The sequence below is a fragment of the Lepisosteus platostomus genome, chromosome 3 (genome assembly GCF_059453375.1).
Source record: "Lepisosteus platostomus isolate fLepPlt1 chromosome 3, fLepPlt1.hap1, whole genome shotgun sequence".
Classification (NCBI taxonomy): domain Eukaryota; kingdom Metazoa; phylum Chordata; class Actinopteri; order Semionotiformes; family Lepisosteidae; genus Lepisosteus; species Lepisosteus platostomus.
The window spans coordinates 13,919,548-13,937,416 of record NC_142613.1 but is presented as its reverse complement, the minus strand read 5'-3'; the positions used below and the strand labels follow the sequence as shown (position 1 = coordinate 13,937,416).

Genomic DNA, 17,869 nt, shown 5'->3' with positions numbered 1-17,869 from the left:
GTCACTTCACGTCTTCTTGTTTTACTACACAGCGGATTGCAACACACCAACATGTCAACCGCAAAAAGCCCTAATCAGATCTGTCACACTGGCCCTTCTCAAGGATAAAAAAGAAGCAGAGCTGTATCTGGCAAAGACTTCGAACCTCTGTGACATCAACAGGGAAAGAGGAGGAAGAAATTCATTCATTATTAGGGAGCTTACAGTATGTCGAAGAAGAAAGAAAAGAGAGTGGAGTCAAGAGACAAGGAGGGGGGAAGGGTGAGTATTGTGCTTTAAATGACATTGAAGACAAGATACTGACATTGGCTGTCACCCTGAGCCTAAGCACCTGTTAAATGGCACTGTGTCTGGGAGACATCTCGACAGTGAGGCAAATTAATGCGCTTGTGTGTCCCAGGCTTAAGAAAATGCCCTGATTTTCTAACTCACCTGAATCTGAACCTGTCTGTGGCCTAGGTAAACCCATTCCAAGAAAGCTGGACCACACCTAAATAACCTCTGTAGTCAATGTCATCTAACAGGATTAATGAACACAATAAGACTTCTTCCTCATACTTTATATGCCTTATACCTCTAACAGCTACTTAGATTTTTGCAGGTGACTCTTGACATCAAAGTACAAAGGAGAAACATGGGATCAGACTTAGCCTGCATTCCTTTACTAAACCCACCTGCGTGCTTCAGTTTCTGCTCAATACAGAGAGTGCATACTCCTACTCACCAAGGCATTAAACACCAGCTTGTCGTAGGTCTCCTTCTCGGATGTCACCATCATGATATTGAAGAGGGCGTCCAGAGTGTCCTGCAGAAACTGTGGGCAAAAAGAGATTCAGGGTACCGGCGCCCTCCAATGTTTGAGCCATCTTTGACATTTAACAGGCCCCATGCAACAGTGGTTAGCACTCTAAACCCACAACAGCCACAAAGCCCATGGATACAAGTCCCGAGCTTGGAAAGGATATGTTAAAATAAAGACTTAACAACAGCTTCAAAGCGGAAAGACACACAACATTAGCGTATGTCATGGGCAGCACTGTGCTGTAGTTAGCATTGCTGCCTCGCAGCACTGAGGCCCTGGGTTCGATTCCTGGGGTGCTATCTGCGCGGGGTTTTATGTTTTCCCCATGTTCGTATGGGTTTTCTTCACCCACAGTTCAAAGAGATACAGATAGGTTAACTGGCAAAACTGGCCCTGGCATGTGTGTTTGTGTCTGTGTGTGCCCTGAGATGGAGTTGCATTCCAGCCTTGTGCCTGTGGACAGGCTCCAGCTCCCCTGCGATGCGATATTGGATAAAGCAGTCAGAAAATGGAAGGATGGATAGGATGTTTCATTCTTCTTCATAGCTGACTGCCCATAAGTTAGGCATCAAGTTTAAAGACTTTCTAAATGTTTTAATTCCTTAGCGTTTAAATGTGTGTGGCGGCAGAACATGTCCAGTATTAAACTCTGTGTGCCTATCCATGCCCTGCCATCCGACCCACTCACCTTGACAATTTCACTCCCCTCCACCTCCATCAGCCTCTGTAGTGTCTGATCCAAGTCCTGAGGGTTAGAGCGCCAATTCAAGAGCCCCAGAAGGTCCACTGAGAGAAACAGACATTACAAGCAGTCAGTCCCTTCCCTTGTGTAGGATCATCACTGTAATTTCACACTTATTATAATTTTTTTTTGCAAAAAAACTTGAGTACAGTCCACACCACAAAACAGCCATTTTGATTGCCCAAGCTGTCGTGCCTTAGTCCATTTTAAACCATTGGAAGAAAACTACGTGGAAGACTAAGAAAGGGAGGTGCTTCTTTACACACAGGGTTGTTGGAGTGTGGAACAAGCTACCTAGCCACACTTTTGATGCCAGTACCCTGGGTTCCTTCATGTAATTTGAAATCCTTATGATCTTATGTGATGGTCACAACCTGAGAAAACTAGGTTAAATTCATTCCGAGGTTAAATGCTTCAAAAAGATCTGCTAAAAAAATAAAAAATTTCACTCCCTGTTATCTATCACAGTGTGCATCATTCTGTCTGAGGGTTAGTCATTTCGGGTATGTTCATAAATTCTAGGGTGTGTTCAGCTCACCGTTCTGGGTCAGTTTGGTGGAGCAGGTGAGTGTGGTGATTTGGAAGCTGTCTTTGGTGACAGGAATGATGCTGGAGTTCTGGAAGGGCTTCCCAGACTGTTTGTCCTTCTCTTCCACCTCAGCCCAGGTCCCAGGCAGGCTCAGGTAGGTCTTGGCATCCTCGGCCTTTTTTACATCACCCTGCATTTACAACACAGATCAGTCATGATAGGGCTCTGGATGGCTTTACTGACAGATCCTAGCTGGTCCAGTGGTTAAGGTAAAGGACTTGTTTCCAGGAGGTTCATGGTTCAAGCTCCAGCCCTACCACTGACTCTCTTACCAGATTACTAAAGCTCAAGTTACTGAAATGTTGTAAGTGACTCTGTAGCAGCAGTGGGCGATGCATAGTTCACCCCTAGGTCTCCTTATTTTTCTATGGACGAAACCTGCAGGCTGTCTATTTATTTGATAGTTTATCCAAACTACCTCCTGAATGGAAAGGGAAACTTGACTCCTTCTGTCTTCTGATCCTTTTCATTGTGATTCACCTGACTGAGCTAAGATTACCCTGCCACTGTTAAAACCCCCGTCAACTGGGCAGAAAGCACTCTCCTGGTGCATGACTCCGCTTTAGATAGGGTTAGGATAGTAACTGTCAGTGCTCAGACGTTCTTCGTTCTAGGAAAAAAAAAAAGAAATCTGCAAAGGACTGCCTTCTGCGTATCAAAAATAGTGAGAAAATAAAATCTGTAAAACGACAAGGAAGGCAAAACAGATCCTGGTAGCTGCGTGACAGAACGTGCAAAACATGTTTTTAATCAGTGAACTGCACCTTATACACAATGAGGTCATGCTTCCCATCTCGCAGTGTGGTCCCGTCTGCTTTCATCAGTCTGACGAAGGCCATGCCAAACGGCTTCTCTGACTTGTCCCTTGCTGGAGATTGAAAATGCTGTCAGGGCAACATCTGCACACCTCTGGATGACTCTCTGACCCACAGAGCATTTAGACAGTGTGTAATCCTCAGCGATCACTTGACTTCATTCACCACGTGCAGCACATCTGTTTTCAACACTACTCTCACCCCGTGCTCAGGGAACAACCTCTTTATGAGTTTTTGCTCATTCAAGACCTGAGAAACGGGAATGAAGGTACACTATACAAGCTCAATTTTCACTCTCACCAGACCACTGCTCATAAGCTCTCTTTTAGTGCAAATTCATTGTCATTTGAACCCCAGACGATCGTCATTGTACACAACCTCTGAAAAAGCCATCCAATCCATAGAGGACAAAAACCCACTGATGGCAAGACGTTCTGTGTTCAAGAGAAGAAAGCCACTGTGTGTTATTGAGACAGGAGAAGGCTGCCATACAGAAAAGCACTCTCTTGTTTGTTTTTTTTGGTCTTGATCAATCACATTGAGACTCAAGCCTCTACTCCGGCTGAGCCACAGCTCTTGTTTGGGTGAGAATTCACTTGTCACTTAAAAAAAACAAAAGACTAGCGGAAGACTAAGATTAAGGAATTGAAAATGTTTTTGTTTTCATTGGATTTCTAGTTTGTTCCATGCTCACTGTGTCCGCGTCATACAGAGCTGATAGTGTTCACAGATTTCTGTTCCTAGTGTCAGTAGGACAGGGACAGGTTGAGTATGATTATCACACACGAGGAGGAGTGCTGAATTTGATGCTGAAGTACTAAGCTAGCTAGAAAATAACATATATTATGTGTTTTTCTAGACTTGGGAACCATATCTCATGCTTTTGCATGTAATGTAAATTTAATTCTCGCTATGCAAAATTTCACTAACAAGTTTATTTTACAGAATGAATTGGGCTTGACAAGTGAGGGATGAGTGTACTGTGTTTCTGCCTACGATATTATTTTGGTCCTCTCCACCCAATTGGCTTGTAAGTCATCACACCACCATTTGTAGCCGTTTAAATAAAGTACTGTGGTGTAACAATAATAGACTTTGTGTTTAGAACTTCCTCTTATTCACCACAGTGAAGCCCTTCTTGTTCCTGCTGCGAGTTAAAACCTGCGTGTTCAACCATGAGCTTGCTGAGGGAGATTGAGGGGAGCAGGGAACTCACAGTCCTGTGAGGATCGGTGCCGGAACATCAGCCTCAGATGGCATCGGCACACATCTTCAATGGGAATTGCCACCTGGGAGGCCAGAACAGGGAAGCAATGTGAGATGTCGGACTGGCCTGGAGAATTGCACCCAATAGACAGAGACATCAGGAATCACATGCATGAGTGCTACAACATCAGTGGGAACAGCTTCACATTTCTATTGCTGTTCTAGTGCTGTGCATACACATCCTCAATCCACAAATCCTTTCTCCAGTTTCATTAACCTTCTAATTTTCACTTCAGTCTTACAGAAGAATCAAGCAACCAATTCTTAGGGTAGTATGAGTGAAAACTGCCCCAATGTGTGCAGGACACGTATACACTGCATATGCAAAATTGTGTTTACAAATAAAAAGTGGTCACCAACAGAAATCCATACAGTTCCTCCGTGAACAAGCCTCATTATGAAATGAGTAATTTGGCATTTATGGAATGCAGAGCTTATCCTGATTTCTGCCTACCTTGACGGTCTCATTCCAGCAGGGCTGCTTGACTTGGTAGTAAATGACAGACTTATACTCCGTGATTCCGTCATAGCCGGCCCCAGGAAAAATGGCTTTCTGCCGGAGAAGGAAGAGAAAATCCGAGCACCGATTAACAGCTGCTGGCAGCAGCTCGCCGTCTGCTTCCTCCTCTCGTTTTGCATAAATGTGATTTACGCTATGATTTCAAAAGAATTCCCCGCATGTTCTCTAACATGCTGTGTGTTTGGTTTGATTTGGAATGAAACCACTGGATCAAAGGGACACCTTCTTCCAATTCACATTCAGATCTCTGTCCAGCATCAAGCACCACACGTTGACCACACAACACTTCACAGCAGCCTCCTCAGCTGAGCCCAGTGCACCCATTTACAGACAGAGACCATATCTCAGCCTCCTAAAGCTCTGCCTTTTATAGCCAATGGGTTACAGACAAGTAACAAACTGCTGTGGTTGTAACCTCTGCAAAATGTTGAAAATTGTTGTTTTTTTTTTACTGACAGCTGCATCAAAGAACAATAAAACAATACTCTAACCCATTGCTGAGGAAAGCGCCGTTTAAAATGTGATCCATTACAGATAGAAGTTTAACTTCTATAATAACTATAGAATTTAACTAGAACATTTTTAAAATTCATAAGAGAAAGGGAGAAATTGGTTCTAAGAATTTATCAGGAACTACGTGATGACTTTTTATTCTTTTATTTTGCTAAATTAGGAAAGTAATCCTTTGTACAAGTAATTTTTACTTTAATGGATTACTTTTTTTTTGTTTCCCCAAAAGAGTTTAAACCCTTTACCCTGAAAAAGGTGTATATTATTAAAACTGTATAAACTAGCCACTATGACAGCAATAAACAAGTGTGAAGAGTTGCTGTATTACCGATAAGGGCAGGAAAAAGAACTACAAGATTTAAATTCCTTCACACATGTGGATACATTTTCACATATTCGAAGGTAATTTGAAAAGGCACAAAGGAGCTTAATTCAAGAAGTCATCTGAGGATTAGCTTAATTTAAGGTGTCTGTTTTCTTTTTAGTCTATAAAGATAAGGCAGACATTAAAAAGACATTCAAAATCTGATCACACTCTGCGTAAGGAGCCTGGAATCTAGGGTTCAGAAAAAGAAGAGGGGTCCATGTCTGTTTGGGAAAGTGAGAAAACGAGAAGAGTGAGCAGGGTGATGGGAAACACTGTAGCTTAAGGATTCATCCCCAACTCTGCTCCAGGACAGATTCACATTCTCCAGCCCAGCTGTCAGACTCCCTCAATGAACCAATCATGGGCTGAATTAGTTGTGATTGTTGTTCAATACTTGAACATGGCTATAAAGCTTGCACGGCTGGCCTGTTCTACAGTCATGAAAAACATTAAGGGGTTCACTGTGCAGTGTCCTGGAGACAGAATGGGGTCTAGAAGACGAGAGCATTCACGGAAAGGGTTTCTGTTCACCTCCATGGGCAGTCCTTCTTCATCCATCACGCTCATTATCACCTCCACGTTTTTGGGTGTCTTCTTCTTACCCCGATCAAACTCGCCCTGCACCAGCGTCACGTAGATGTCATTGCGCACGTTTCCTAGAATATCAATTGTTAAGATTTTGGGTTGTGCCCCCCCTTATGAAATCTTAAAATACGCAAAAAGTCTTAACATAGAGATCGAGTCTGTAATACCAGCCTAGTAATAAAATGAGCTTTAATAAAGTGAGCTTTTAAGATCACATGGCCTCAGCTATCATTTCTACGCTGATGACACTCAAATATACTGTACATCCCTACCAAACCTGACACTGATGTGACTGTCTCTATTCTATCTAATTGCATCTCTGACATAAAAACTTGGATGGCTCAAAATTTCCTTCATCTTAACTGTGACAAGACTGAAGTCATGCTTATTGGCACCCCCAATCAACTTCGTAAAGCCAATCCTGTAACCCTATCTGTAGATGGTTCTGTACTCAAGCTTCAGTCTAAACTGAAAAACCTTGGGGTGATATTTGATTCTGGCTTAACATTCGACCCACATGTGCAGCATATTGTCAAAACATCCTTTTTTTCACCTCAGAAATATCGCTAGACTACGCCCTATGCTATCACTAAGCTGATCAATGCATTTGTGTTATCTCAAATTGACTACTGTAATGCTCTACTCGCTGGGGTATCTAAATCTACTTTGAACAAACTGCAGTATGTCCAAAATTCAGCAGCCAGAGTGCTGACCAGGTCTAGTGCAAGTGATCACATTACTCCTATCCTGGAGTCCTTGCACTGACTTTCTGTCAAATTCCGTGTGGACTTTAAAATCCTCATACTCACCTATAAGGCTCTGCATGGCTTGGCACCTCAGTACCTGTCTGAACTATTATCACCCTACTTCTCACCTCGCAACCTTCGCTCTTCTAATTCTAGTCTCTTAACTGTCCCCCAAGCCCACCTACATTGTATGGGTGACAGGGCCTTCTCTGTTATGCCCCCAAGCTCTTGAACTCTCTCCCCAAGGATATCAGAGAGTCACCTTCTCTAAACTCCTTCAAATCCAGACTCAAAACTCTAAACTTTCTTTAGAAGAGCCTTTAGTTAACTGGTTCCATTCTTCACCCCTCTGCTTTTCTTAGTACCACCATCCACGGTCTCCACTATATATTGCAATTGTGTTTTATCTTGTGTATTATTTTTATTTATGGTTGTTGTCATTCTGTAAAGCGCTTAGAGAAGCCACCTTTAAAGGCGCTATATAAAATAAAATGTATTATTATTATTATTATAAAATGGCAGACAAAAGGAGACGTTATACAGTAACCTGTTTTTTTGCATGAATAGAGGACAGGAATATATTTTATATATCCTCTCTGAACACCAGCACCTAAGAGCTGAGAAAAGCTGTTCAATTGGTCTCTTTAGGTAAATATTAAGAGCTGACTGAAGCATGCAGGGCGCATGGTCCCTCCAGGATCAAGATCGCCCATCCCTGTTGTAGGATGTGGCCTTGAATCAGGGGCCTGAATCACTTGTGATCATCATGCTCCAGGACAGGGGTCTCTATTCAATTAGTCTTATAGGTCGCCTGCTTTCAAACACTGGCAACACCTACAAGCTATAGAGAAATCAAGCAAGTAAAAATAAGTGAACGCTGGACTTTGAGGGATGAAGAGTAATTAGATTTTAGACCTAAATTATATCTAAATTACACCATTTAACAAATCATCTGTTGAATTGATCAAAATGGAACTGTTCCAAATCTTTGGAAATTGATAATTTAATGCTGATCTACAAAACCCGCTGGGTTGAGGCTCTCCAGGGCCAGGGCTGCAGATCCCTGCTCTAGGAGGTTTCTATTTCAGTTTCTCACAGCTGTAATCTTCAAGATATAGAATCTCATAGCTGAAAAATGGCTGCGATCTCCAGGACGAAAAGGCTCATCATGGATTTTAAAGCTAGCTGGATCTCCAGGTTGTAGATGCTCATGCACAACTGGAATCACTTCTGGAGGCCTCTAACCTTCATTTTTAAACGTTGTAGCTCTGACAGTGGGGCCCACCTGGAAGAATGATTTCAGGGAAGCCCATTTTCCTCACTATGGCAGTTGTCCTATCCACAAAATGGGGGTAATCCTTCTGAACCTGAGACAAATCCCCTGGGAGAAGCTTCAGAGTGACAAACAGCCCTGGAAGGACAGATGTGAAAAAAGATCAGCACCAATTATAATTTTTGAACATTTCTAACCAATTTCTCTAACTGCTGTTGTTTTCGTAGCCAAAAGTTCATTATTAATACAATAAATTAAAGAATTAAAAAAAAATTAAGAGTAAGATTTAAGAATTTAAATGTGATGACTGACATGCAAGCTCTAAAGTGGGCTGGGAGATCATTCCACAGCCTTTCTGCAACAAAACAGAAAGCAGTTTCACAAGGTTTGGCATTGAGTGAATGACAGATCCCAGACAGAACCAGTGCAATGAAGTTAAAATAGGAAAGAAGATAATTATGAATTGTAGTTTTAACTTAGATCCAAGCACCTGAGTTCTGATCATATTTCAATTTGTTACCGACATTTTTGGATACACCAGCAAGCATTGAATTCCAACCATCAAGCCTGGCAGAAACATAAGCATGCATCAGCTTCCCTGTAGCAAACTAGGAGATATATGAACAGACATGAGCAATGATGCGCAAAGGAAAAAAAAGACTCATTTATAACACTGCAAAGATTATCCTCAGATGCAAATCTCAGATTAATGTTGACACCAAGATTCCTGACCTGAGTGCTTGGACTGTTTCCATGGCCTACAATAGTCAAACTAAAGCTGACACATATGCTGAACTGATATGTAGAGTGGAACCACTAATTTAATCAAAAATCAGCTGAAAAACATTTGGGTAATTGTTAATCCAAATTAAACAATCTAAGCAGTGTGACAAGGAAGATAAAGCTTGATTAATTTTAGGCTTTATGCAAAGAGAAATCAGGTAGGAGCCATCACCAGAGAAATTAGAACTGATACCTTATCTACGATGACTGTGACCCAGTAGAAACACACAGAAAATATAAATGGGACCAAGACCAGAGCCCTGGGGAACGCCAAATGAGACTGTAGTAATACCTTAGTACAATGCAGAAAAGCACCATGCTGGCTGAACACAAGAAAGCATGGTGAAAGCACGAGAAACATGTGCCTGACGGTGTGAAGCAGTAGGTTTGTGAGCAGGGAGTTGCAGACAGTAGGAATTCCAATCCTATCTGACTTATTAGACTCCCCACCTTGACCCTTGTGGTTGACATCTCGACTGGCGATGACCTTGTTGAAGACGGAGGTCAGGGGCTCATTCTCCCCGATTACTCTGGAGGGAATGAGTGGGGACATGATGAGTTGTCTCTGACGGATATAGGTCTCCATGGCAATCCTGGGAAAGAACGAAAGCAAGGCGCACAGAGAGAGAAAAACAGAAGGAGTGTAAGAGAGAGAGTCAGGGAGAAGAAGAGCAAGGAAGAAGGTGGGAGAGAGAGTGTAATGACAGTGCGGGAGCCAGACGGGGAGAGGGAAAAAAGGAAGGAGCAAATACTGCCAAACCACTGGAACAACGTGCCAACAAACACATTTCTCTGGTACAAAGCAGGTTGGTCATGGGAGCAGTCTGAGCAGGGCTGGAATCACGCTGTACCTCACAGATAATTAAGACATCATTAAGGCAACATGCTGGTCCACATCCTAATCCTCCACCCTATCAAATCTTGCTTCACCATTACAGTCAAACTGAACATGCCCTCTGACTACTGTAGGCTGTAGACTTACCGTCACACAGTTCAATGAAAAGCAATCTAAGATCATTCTAAACACAGATCTTATGGGTTAGGCCAGACCTAACTCAAAACTTTCTGGTATGTTCCCAATGTGTAGAAACTTATTTACAGCCTACATAAGCATAGCTACAAAGTAGCAGTCTTTACAGGTATCCACTACATTCAAAATCAGGCATAATCCATTCCTAGGCTCCAGCATTCCAGTCTGAGGACATTTCACCGGGCACAGGGACTCACTGCTGGAAAGGGATGAAATGCTGCTTCTCTTCATCGTCCACTTTCCCATGCGCAATGTCCGTGATGTCCATCACTGCAAACAAAATAAAAAACCCTGGTCACTAAATTATCACCTCCAAAATGTTCGTCTCTTGCTCCGTGGGAACTGTGGTCTTTTCTCTAATAAGGTTCAGAACACAGGCACGTTTCAGCCACTGGCTTACTGTGTCATCCTGAGCAAGATACTAGACACCCAGGAATGAAGAAGGTTTAAACCTCTACATACAGGTATACCAATATATTGCCCTTCAATAGTAAATAAGTGGAGATCAGGAATAATCCAAATAAGTCAGTCAGACTTCAGATAGAACAAAAACCAGAGAACACTGTGGCCTTCTGTGATAGTAGTATGCAAATCCTAAGAGGTACTGATAAAGTTAATTCCAATGAATTGCTTCTTGATCACCAAAACAAAAATAACACCCTAATGGAAATTATATTTAATATTATACTGAGATAAGACTTTGAGAACCAAGATAGGAACATGACTGGAACAAGATGCCCAGCCATGTTGGGTACTGGTCAAAAAACAACTTGAAGTGACGTCAGATCAATGTCCTGCAATGACACATAGTTGTGCATGATTCCCTGTGTACAGGACTTCAATCTTTCAATCGCAAGGTTCAGCACACAGCTCCAAGGTCCTGATCTCCACACAGACCAGTCCCTCACAAGTGATATGAAGCCAGGGCAAACACCTGCCACCTCCCTGCCTTCAGAATGGCCTAGGCATCCTCTCTCTACATCTGCTCCTGCATTCAGACGGATCAGGTGACGCACAACAAAGGATCAAACATGCAGAAATTGAGTAGCTTGGCCTTACGTGACAAAGTCGAGAAACCATGATATGTCTAGCCTCTGGGCTTTGCTTTCTCCCTCGACAGAGAAACAGATGAGTGAAACAAGCTCCCCCCCTCCACTTTCCACTCAGGTCTGGTTCATTTAATCTCCAAACAGGTGGCAGCAGAAATTATTGCTTCCTGCCCAACTATTGTGAAACGATATCCTTGTCTGAGAGGCAGGGAGCAATTAATTACCTTTTCATTCTTTTAGTAAGGGAAACACAAGGTGCAGCCTTTTGTGAACCTTGAGAATGAACTGGAGTAGAATAAAGGAATTCGAAAAATCTCGAACAAAACTAATAACAACATTTAATAGTTAACGCTTTTATGAATAAAACAAGTTCAATAAAACTCATAGAGAACAAAGGATATTTGTTGCATTGATTTACAAGCAACAGCAATTATATCCTTATTCAGCATTTCACTGATTAAGGATAAGAACAGATCTCACACATATATTTTTATTCACAATTTCTTCCAAAGAGTTTTATTTAGTTAAGACAAAAAAATCAAAAGGCATGATGTTCTAAACATCCTATATCTATTGAAAACATAACAATCGCTTACTTTTATAAAAAAAATAAGAGCACATGAGAATCTCAGAATACTAAATGAGCCAGATTGTCCAAATGACCTCTTCTAGTTTGCTACCTTTCTTATCTTTTCGATAATAAGGCTATTAGTGGTTGTTTAGTTTCATGCCGACAGCTTCATTACTCATAGACACATTCAGTAGTATAGCAGGATGCTGTTTGTAGTTCAAGAAATGTAAAAGGGCTCATGCCCAAAGAAAAAAATTAACAGAAACCAACACTAATGAGACGCACCACCCTCCCATGTTAAAATAAGCAACCCTCTCAAAGGAATCATCCATGATCTGACAATGCTGTCCCACTCCATGGTACAATGTCATACCAGCCTTATGGATTTTGTAATGAACTCTATGACACAGCACCGTTTTGTATGCAGCAGTGTGGCACTGTCCTGCTTTGCACTGGAGGGGACTGTAGTGCCAGACAGAGCATCGCCTCTTTCTTGGAACCACACCTGCCACACCGAAGGGCCGCCGCAGCCCGCCTGTGTGCTTCTTGCCCTCCTTCAGCTCCATGCAGCCCACGCGGATGATCTGACACACCAGAAAGACGCGCGGCCTGATCAGGTCACTGCTGCTCAGGTCCTGATGGGAGGGAAAGAGAGGGAGAGTTAAGAGAGGGGAGGGGGTTGGAGCCAGGGGAAGGAGAGTGTGAAAAGAGGGAGGGGGTGAGAGAATTAGGAAGGAGAGAGGGATATCATGAGAAAAGCAGAGCAAATCATATTCTACTACAGTACATCTGGAAGGGGTGGGTTGAGCTCTTTACCGTGAAGAGTGCAGGCAGGTTGTTTAGCTTCTCGATCTCTTTGGGCATTCCAGTACTGTCCCAGCGCACCAGGAAGTTCTCACTGCAATAGAAGGAAGTGAGAAACCCCACATAACTGTATGATTTTTTTTGCTATTTAACATAACTCATTGCAGCCTTCATTCAGGGTTCTTTAGCCCCAGTAATGGTTTGCCAGTTTATCTGCCTATGAAACTGTACAGCAGTTATTTATGAATCCTCAGTTCCTAATTGAGTTCATCTGTCTGGAACACAATGTGGGCCCCAAAATGCAGAAATCACTTGTTCAAATCTGGGCTTAAAGTGATTCAAGGATTCAACAAGCAATAGCCCGCAAGCTGCAGAGATTTGCTAATGTTATTTTTTTATTAATTAGCCAGAGTCACTCCATCTTGCCGTACCTCTCCTTTTTCTCATGGTAACCCTGTTACTGGGGGGCATACTGTACATTGAATCTTCTCTGTACAGATAAGATGGTCACAACAGTGCCAAACCGGTTTAGAATCGGGGTATAAAAAGATGAATAGCTGGTGATTCCTCACTTTAAAACGAAAAGTCAACGTCCATGTAGTAATCTCTGTTAATGGCAGTATGATTCTAAATGTTTAAGCAACACACCTTGAGCCATCTGTTTGAAACCACTTTCCTTAGTCATGATACAGAATCAATTGCCCAATCATTTCAGAAGAAGAGGTGTCCGCACCCTGCCTGTTACTATATCCTGGGATAATGACAGTTCTACCATGACGCCCTGTTTGCAGTACTATTAGAAGATGTACGGAATGACCTCTGACCTGATGAACTCAGACCGGTCAGGGTCGTACAGTGACATGAGCAGCTCAGCATCCTCCCCGATGTTGCAGACAAAGTTCTTGAGGTTCATGAAGAGGCTGTAAGTGTGCACCACACTGAAGAGGGACTGGCGGCGCATTTCCAGGTTCTGCAGCCGAGACTGGGAAGGAGAGACGGAGAACTCTTCAATGGCATCTCCACAGCACCATTGTGAACAGCCTACCCAACAAGAATAAAGCTCCACATGGACATTCTCTCACAGGTGCACAAGAACATAATTTGTTTTGTTCTGGAAGCTGGGATCTTTTAGAAAAGGTTGGAAGAGATTCTCAGACTGATTACTAAGAAATAAAACTGCCAACTTAAAGAGAATTTGGGGGATCTTAGCCTTCTGAAGCAGACACCTGTAAAGATTTTTTTTTACCATTTGACTTCCTAAATTTCAGTAGATGGAGGAGATTTGGATGTCCTCGTGCAAAGACCTCTACTGTAACAATGAAAAGAAACAAAGCACATTTCATTGGATGAATTTGTAATACCTCTGCAAAATTCTGGGCAAGTATGGGTCTCGGAGGCAAACTGATTAAGAACTAGTGACTCTAAATTAGTATTAAAAAATGTTGGAAAATAAATACATTTCAAAATTAAAAAGTGGGAAATATATCTAGAAAAACATTTGTTATAGCACCTTCCATCCGTAGGCCCTTTACAAACAGGAGGGAACCCACTTCAGCCACCTGTAAAATGCAGCACCCATCTGGGTGATATGTGGCATCTGTTACATGCCAGCAGCCCCACTGCACCGCAGATCGCGTGGAAAACAATTGCTTCACCGACTGAAATAAGAAGGGACTTTACGCAGGCCGGATTTGTAACCCTAAGGTGGAATTTAGTCAAGACACCCTTACTCTTAAGAAATGTGTCCCAAGATGTTTAATGACCAAGTTTTACATCTCATCCAGTGAATTGCACCTCCTACAGCACAGGGTATGCAGTTTGAAAATTCTGCTCCAAAGGGAAGATGGATCAGTAGGTGACACCCAAACCATTTGTAGCAACAACCTTTCTTGGAGGTCTCCCATCCCAGTACTACAGGACAGAATGTTCCCTGCCTTGCTTAGCTTCTGAGATCTGACGAGAAGCTACAGGGTTCTAACGCTGCTGCCTACAAGGTGCTCTAGATGTCCCAGAATAGGCCGGTATGGTGGTGGAAGGTGCCCACCTTCTCCTCCTGGATCCGGTCATCAATGCTGCGCGAGGCCGTCTCATGGGCGCGGAACAGGCTGACAGTGCTGGTTGACTCTGGGTCGAGCGTGTTCCCCACCTCGTCGCGAACCACAAGGTCCAGCCCCAAGATCCTGCAACACAAGGCATATCCATGCGGCTCTCAGATGACTTCCCATATCCAGATATACTGGCAGGTCCTCTACTGATTATTGCAATAAAGAAAAAAAAAAGGGGCAAAGGAATCAGAGGAAGAGAGAGGGCCAGATAAAATGCAAAGCAGAGACCAAGTGATCTTAAAGAGGAAGCAGCCAGAATTGGTGCAGAATAAAGGTAGACTTTGTCCCACAGTAAAATAGTGCAATCAGAGGAAGGAAGTCTTTAACAAGATCTTGGTAGGAGCTCTCACCGGTTGCCGTAGTCGATCTTGGCAGTCACTTTCTTCTTGAGTTCCACCAGGTCATCTTTGGGCAGCGTCCCCGACACGATCTGGGAGCGGTACTCGATAAGGCTGTAGGCCATCTGCTGCACGTGCCGGAACAGCGTGGTCTTGTTGTTCTGTGGAAGACAAAAGGCACATGCAAGCCTGACAAACATGAGGGGGTGTCAGGGCTGCAAACCTTGCAGTTTTGGTTCAATTGACTTGCCAAACAAAAAACTCTCCTATTTTCTTCTGAACATCTTTTTATTTCCAGCCGCTGCTTTCCATGTGGGATGCAGGGGAGGGGGGGTGGGTGGAGGAAGGAATGTTCCAAGGGGGAAAGGGCACGTAACATTTTTAAACCTCCTAGGCAAGGGTATTTTGCTCACGTCACTGTTCAATGCATTGGGTGGCAATTTCAATGTTTTAACTTTGTTTTGAGCAACAAGCTCAGCAGTTTCATAAAACACAATAGGAGTTTTTCAAAAAAAGTTATTTTTCTTCCGTTTTGACGGATAGATGGACGATCTCCGATATCAATTCTGAGCCTTACTAATGCTCATTATAATAATAATAATTGCTTACACTTATATAGCGCTTTTCTGGACACTCCACTCAAAGCGCTTTTACAGGTAATGGGGACTCCCCTCCACCACCACCAATGTGCAGCATCCACCTGGATGATGTGACGGCAGCCATAGTGCGCCAGAACGCTCACCAAACACCAGCGATCAGTGGGGAGGAGAGCAGAGTAATGAAGCCAATTTATAGATTTATAGAAGGCCATGATTGATAAAGGCCGATGGGAAATTTGGCCAGGACTCTGGGGTACACCCCTACTCTTTGCGTGAAACACCCTGGGAATTTTAATGACCACAGAGATTCAGGACCTCGGTTTTCATCTCATCCGAAGGACGGCGCCTGTTTACAGTATAGTGTCCCCGTCACTACACTAGGGCATTAGGATCCACATGACCCTCAGGGTGAGCGCCCCCTGCTGGCCCCACTAACACCTCTTCCAGCAGCAACCTTAGTTTTTCCCAAGAGGTCTCCCATCCAGGTAGTGACCAGGCTCACACCTGCTTAGCTTCAGTGGGTTGCCAGTTGTGAGTTGCAGGGTGATATGGCTGCTGGCTTTGTTTTGCTCATTGCTTCAAGAAACAGCTGGATGAGATCCCTGGATCAATTAACTACTAACAGCCAAATGGAGTAGATAAGGTGAATGGCCTCCTCTCATTTGTAACTTTTCCTATGAATCCTAATGAGTTTTATCAATAGATACAGAACATTTGCTTTACAGCCAGATACACTAACAGCATGACATTTTATGCCATTATTAATAATCATTAAACCTGCTCCTGGTTGTTCCTTCTTATCTGTAAAAACATGGGGAATGCCCAGTTGCTTGCAAGCCATGTTTATTGGATTATCTCTGGTAACCTGACCCGGCATTTCTTCTTTTTTTGTTTACTTTCCTATTAATTTAAATTTATCTAAAAGGGAATAAATCTTTACATGTACCGCTGGCCTAAGGATTTGCAAACTATGATACCAATGACAGAAGTACCCTGGCTATATTAGCAGCTGTATTCCAAGCCACTACTACCCCCCCATCCCCATGGCAGCTTGGGCCGGGGCAGCAGAGACCCCCACATAAATATCGTCATGACAGGGCAGGACCCAGTTATGTCAAGGGAGGGAATGCAGAAGTGCCCATCAACATTTTACTTGTGGTCAAGCCAGCGTTTTAAATTAATTTCTGCTTCTAAGGCAAAGTTTAGAGTCACCATAAAGCAACTGTCTCAAGTAAGAAAAATAAAAATCCTTTAGAATAACACATCTGATCTGGTGTACATTTCCGATACGTCTATTTATAATGGTCAGGGTGGCCAATACATCTAAGCAGCTGTCTTTGTCTCTTCTGGACAAGTTTGATTTTACTCTTCCCAAAGGAGCATGTCTTCCCATCTCCATTTATAACAGTATTATACATTGGCCTGTCCACTAACTACAAACCCCCAAAGTCTTGATGGCTTTCCATTGATCGGGCACATTAAGCCACTAACAAACAGACAGCTGCTATGTGTGGATTTTGGGTACATCTGGCTCTTCCATTTGGAATAAAAACTGGATTCAACCCAGGACCTACTTTATTTGTATTATGGTCTGGACTGTGTGAGTGAGTGGGCTTAGGAAATGTATGTCACAACAAATACTCACCACATAGAGCTTGTGCCAAATCTGTGCCCATTCCCTCAGGGTGGCACCCAGCTCATGTACCAAGGGGACATCGGCAGGTATCACTGTCTCCTGCTGTCTGGAGGGGCCATTAGAGAGTAGCAAAGTGTCAAGAGACAAAGGCAAAAATGTCTATGGTGAAGGAGGAGGACTACAGACAGGGCACGGAAAATCCCAAACATCAAAAACATTGAAACTTCTGCATATTTTAAATATATTGCAAATATTAAATGATCCATGCAACTGTTTCTTTTCCATTTTCAGCATTTAACTTGCCACGTTTCAAAATAGAGTCACCAGACAGAACCTTACACTTTTTTCTTCTTTTATTTTGCTTAAATGCCTTGCTCCTGTTTATATCTAATATTTGCAACATTTACCACCCGCCAAGTTTTCTTGCCAGGACCTACTAAAAAAAGCAATCAGTAACTTAATTTAAAGAAAAAAGTCAGAATTTATCATAAGAAGGAAGTAATAGTTAAAGCATCTATTTTTGTCAACAACTAACAGTAACTTATATGAGAAACTCAAGCAGCATAATTACATAATATTCTTCATTTCAGCCTTACAGGGAGCGGGGATGTGATGCCAGAAATAACCAGCACAATCCTGGCAGCCTGTTATACCATGTACTTTCTTCCTATATTAAAATCAGATAGGAGAGATGGAAAACGGAGTGTGCCAAAAAACTGGACCAAACATATCGTGGGGC

General features: G+C 42.8%; 1 protein-coding gene across 2 annotated transcripts in view; it reads right to left on the bottom strand.

Annotated features, from left to right (window-relative positions):
- Window positions 1–17,869, bottom strand: part of dock5 (dedicator of cytokinesis 5) — a 76,325-nt gene that overhangs the window by 36,740 nt on the left and 21,716 nt on the right. Inside the window, exons 5-20 of one of the 2 annotated variants that reach the window (XM_088624626.1) lie at window positions 17,140–17,236; window positions 14,908–15,056; window positions 14,497–14,632; window positions 13,277–13,434; window positions 12,465–12,546; window positions 12,154–12,283; window positions 10,226–10,298; window positions 9,449–9,591; window positions 8,228–8,353; window positions 6,143–6,267; window positions 4,669–4,767; window positions 4,165–4,237; window positions 2,898–3,001; window positions 2,083–2,263; window positions 1,491–1,588; window positions 725–814 (exon numbers count right to left, since the gene is read on the bottom strand). In XM_088624626.1, the coding sequence (XP_088480752.1) occupies window positions 725–814; window positions 1,491–1,588; window positions 2,083–2,263; window positions 2,898–3,001; window positions 4,165–4,237; window positions 4,669–4,767; window positions 6,143–6,267; window positions 8,228–8,353; window positions 9,449–9,591; window positions 10,226–10,298; window positions 12,154–12,283; window positions 12,465–12,546; window positions 13,277–13,434; window positions 14,497–14,632; window positions 14,908–15,056; window positions 17,140–17,236 (1,864 nt within the window). The remainder of the gene's footprint in view (window positions 1–724; window positions 815–1,490; window positions 1,589–2,082; window positions 2,264–2,897; window positions 3,002–4,164; window positions 4,238–4,668; window positions 4,768–6,142; window positions 6,268–8,227; window positions 8,354–9,448; window positions 9,592–10,225; window positions 10,299–12,153; window positions 12,284–12,464; window positions 12,547–13,276; window positions 13,435–14,496; window positions 14,633–14,907; window positions 15,057–17,139; window positions 17,237–17,869) is intronic. The other variant, XM_088624627.1, reaches the window with a different exon arrangement.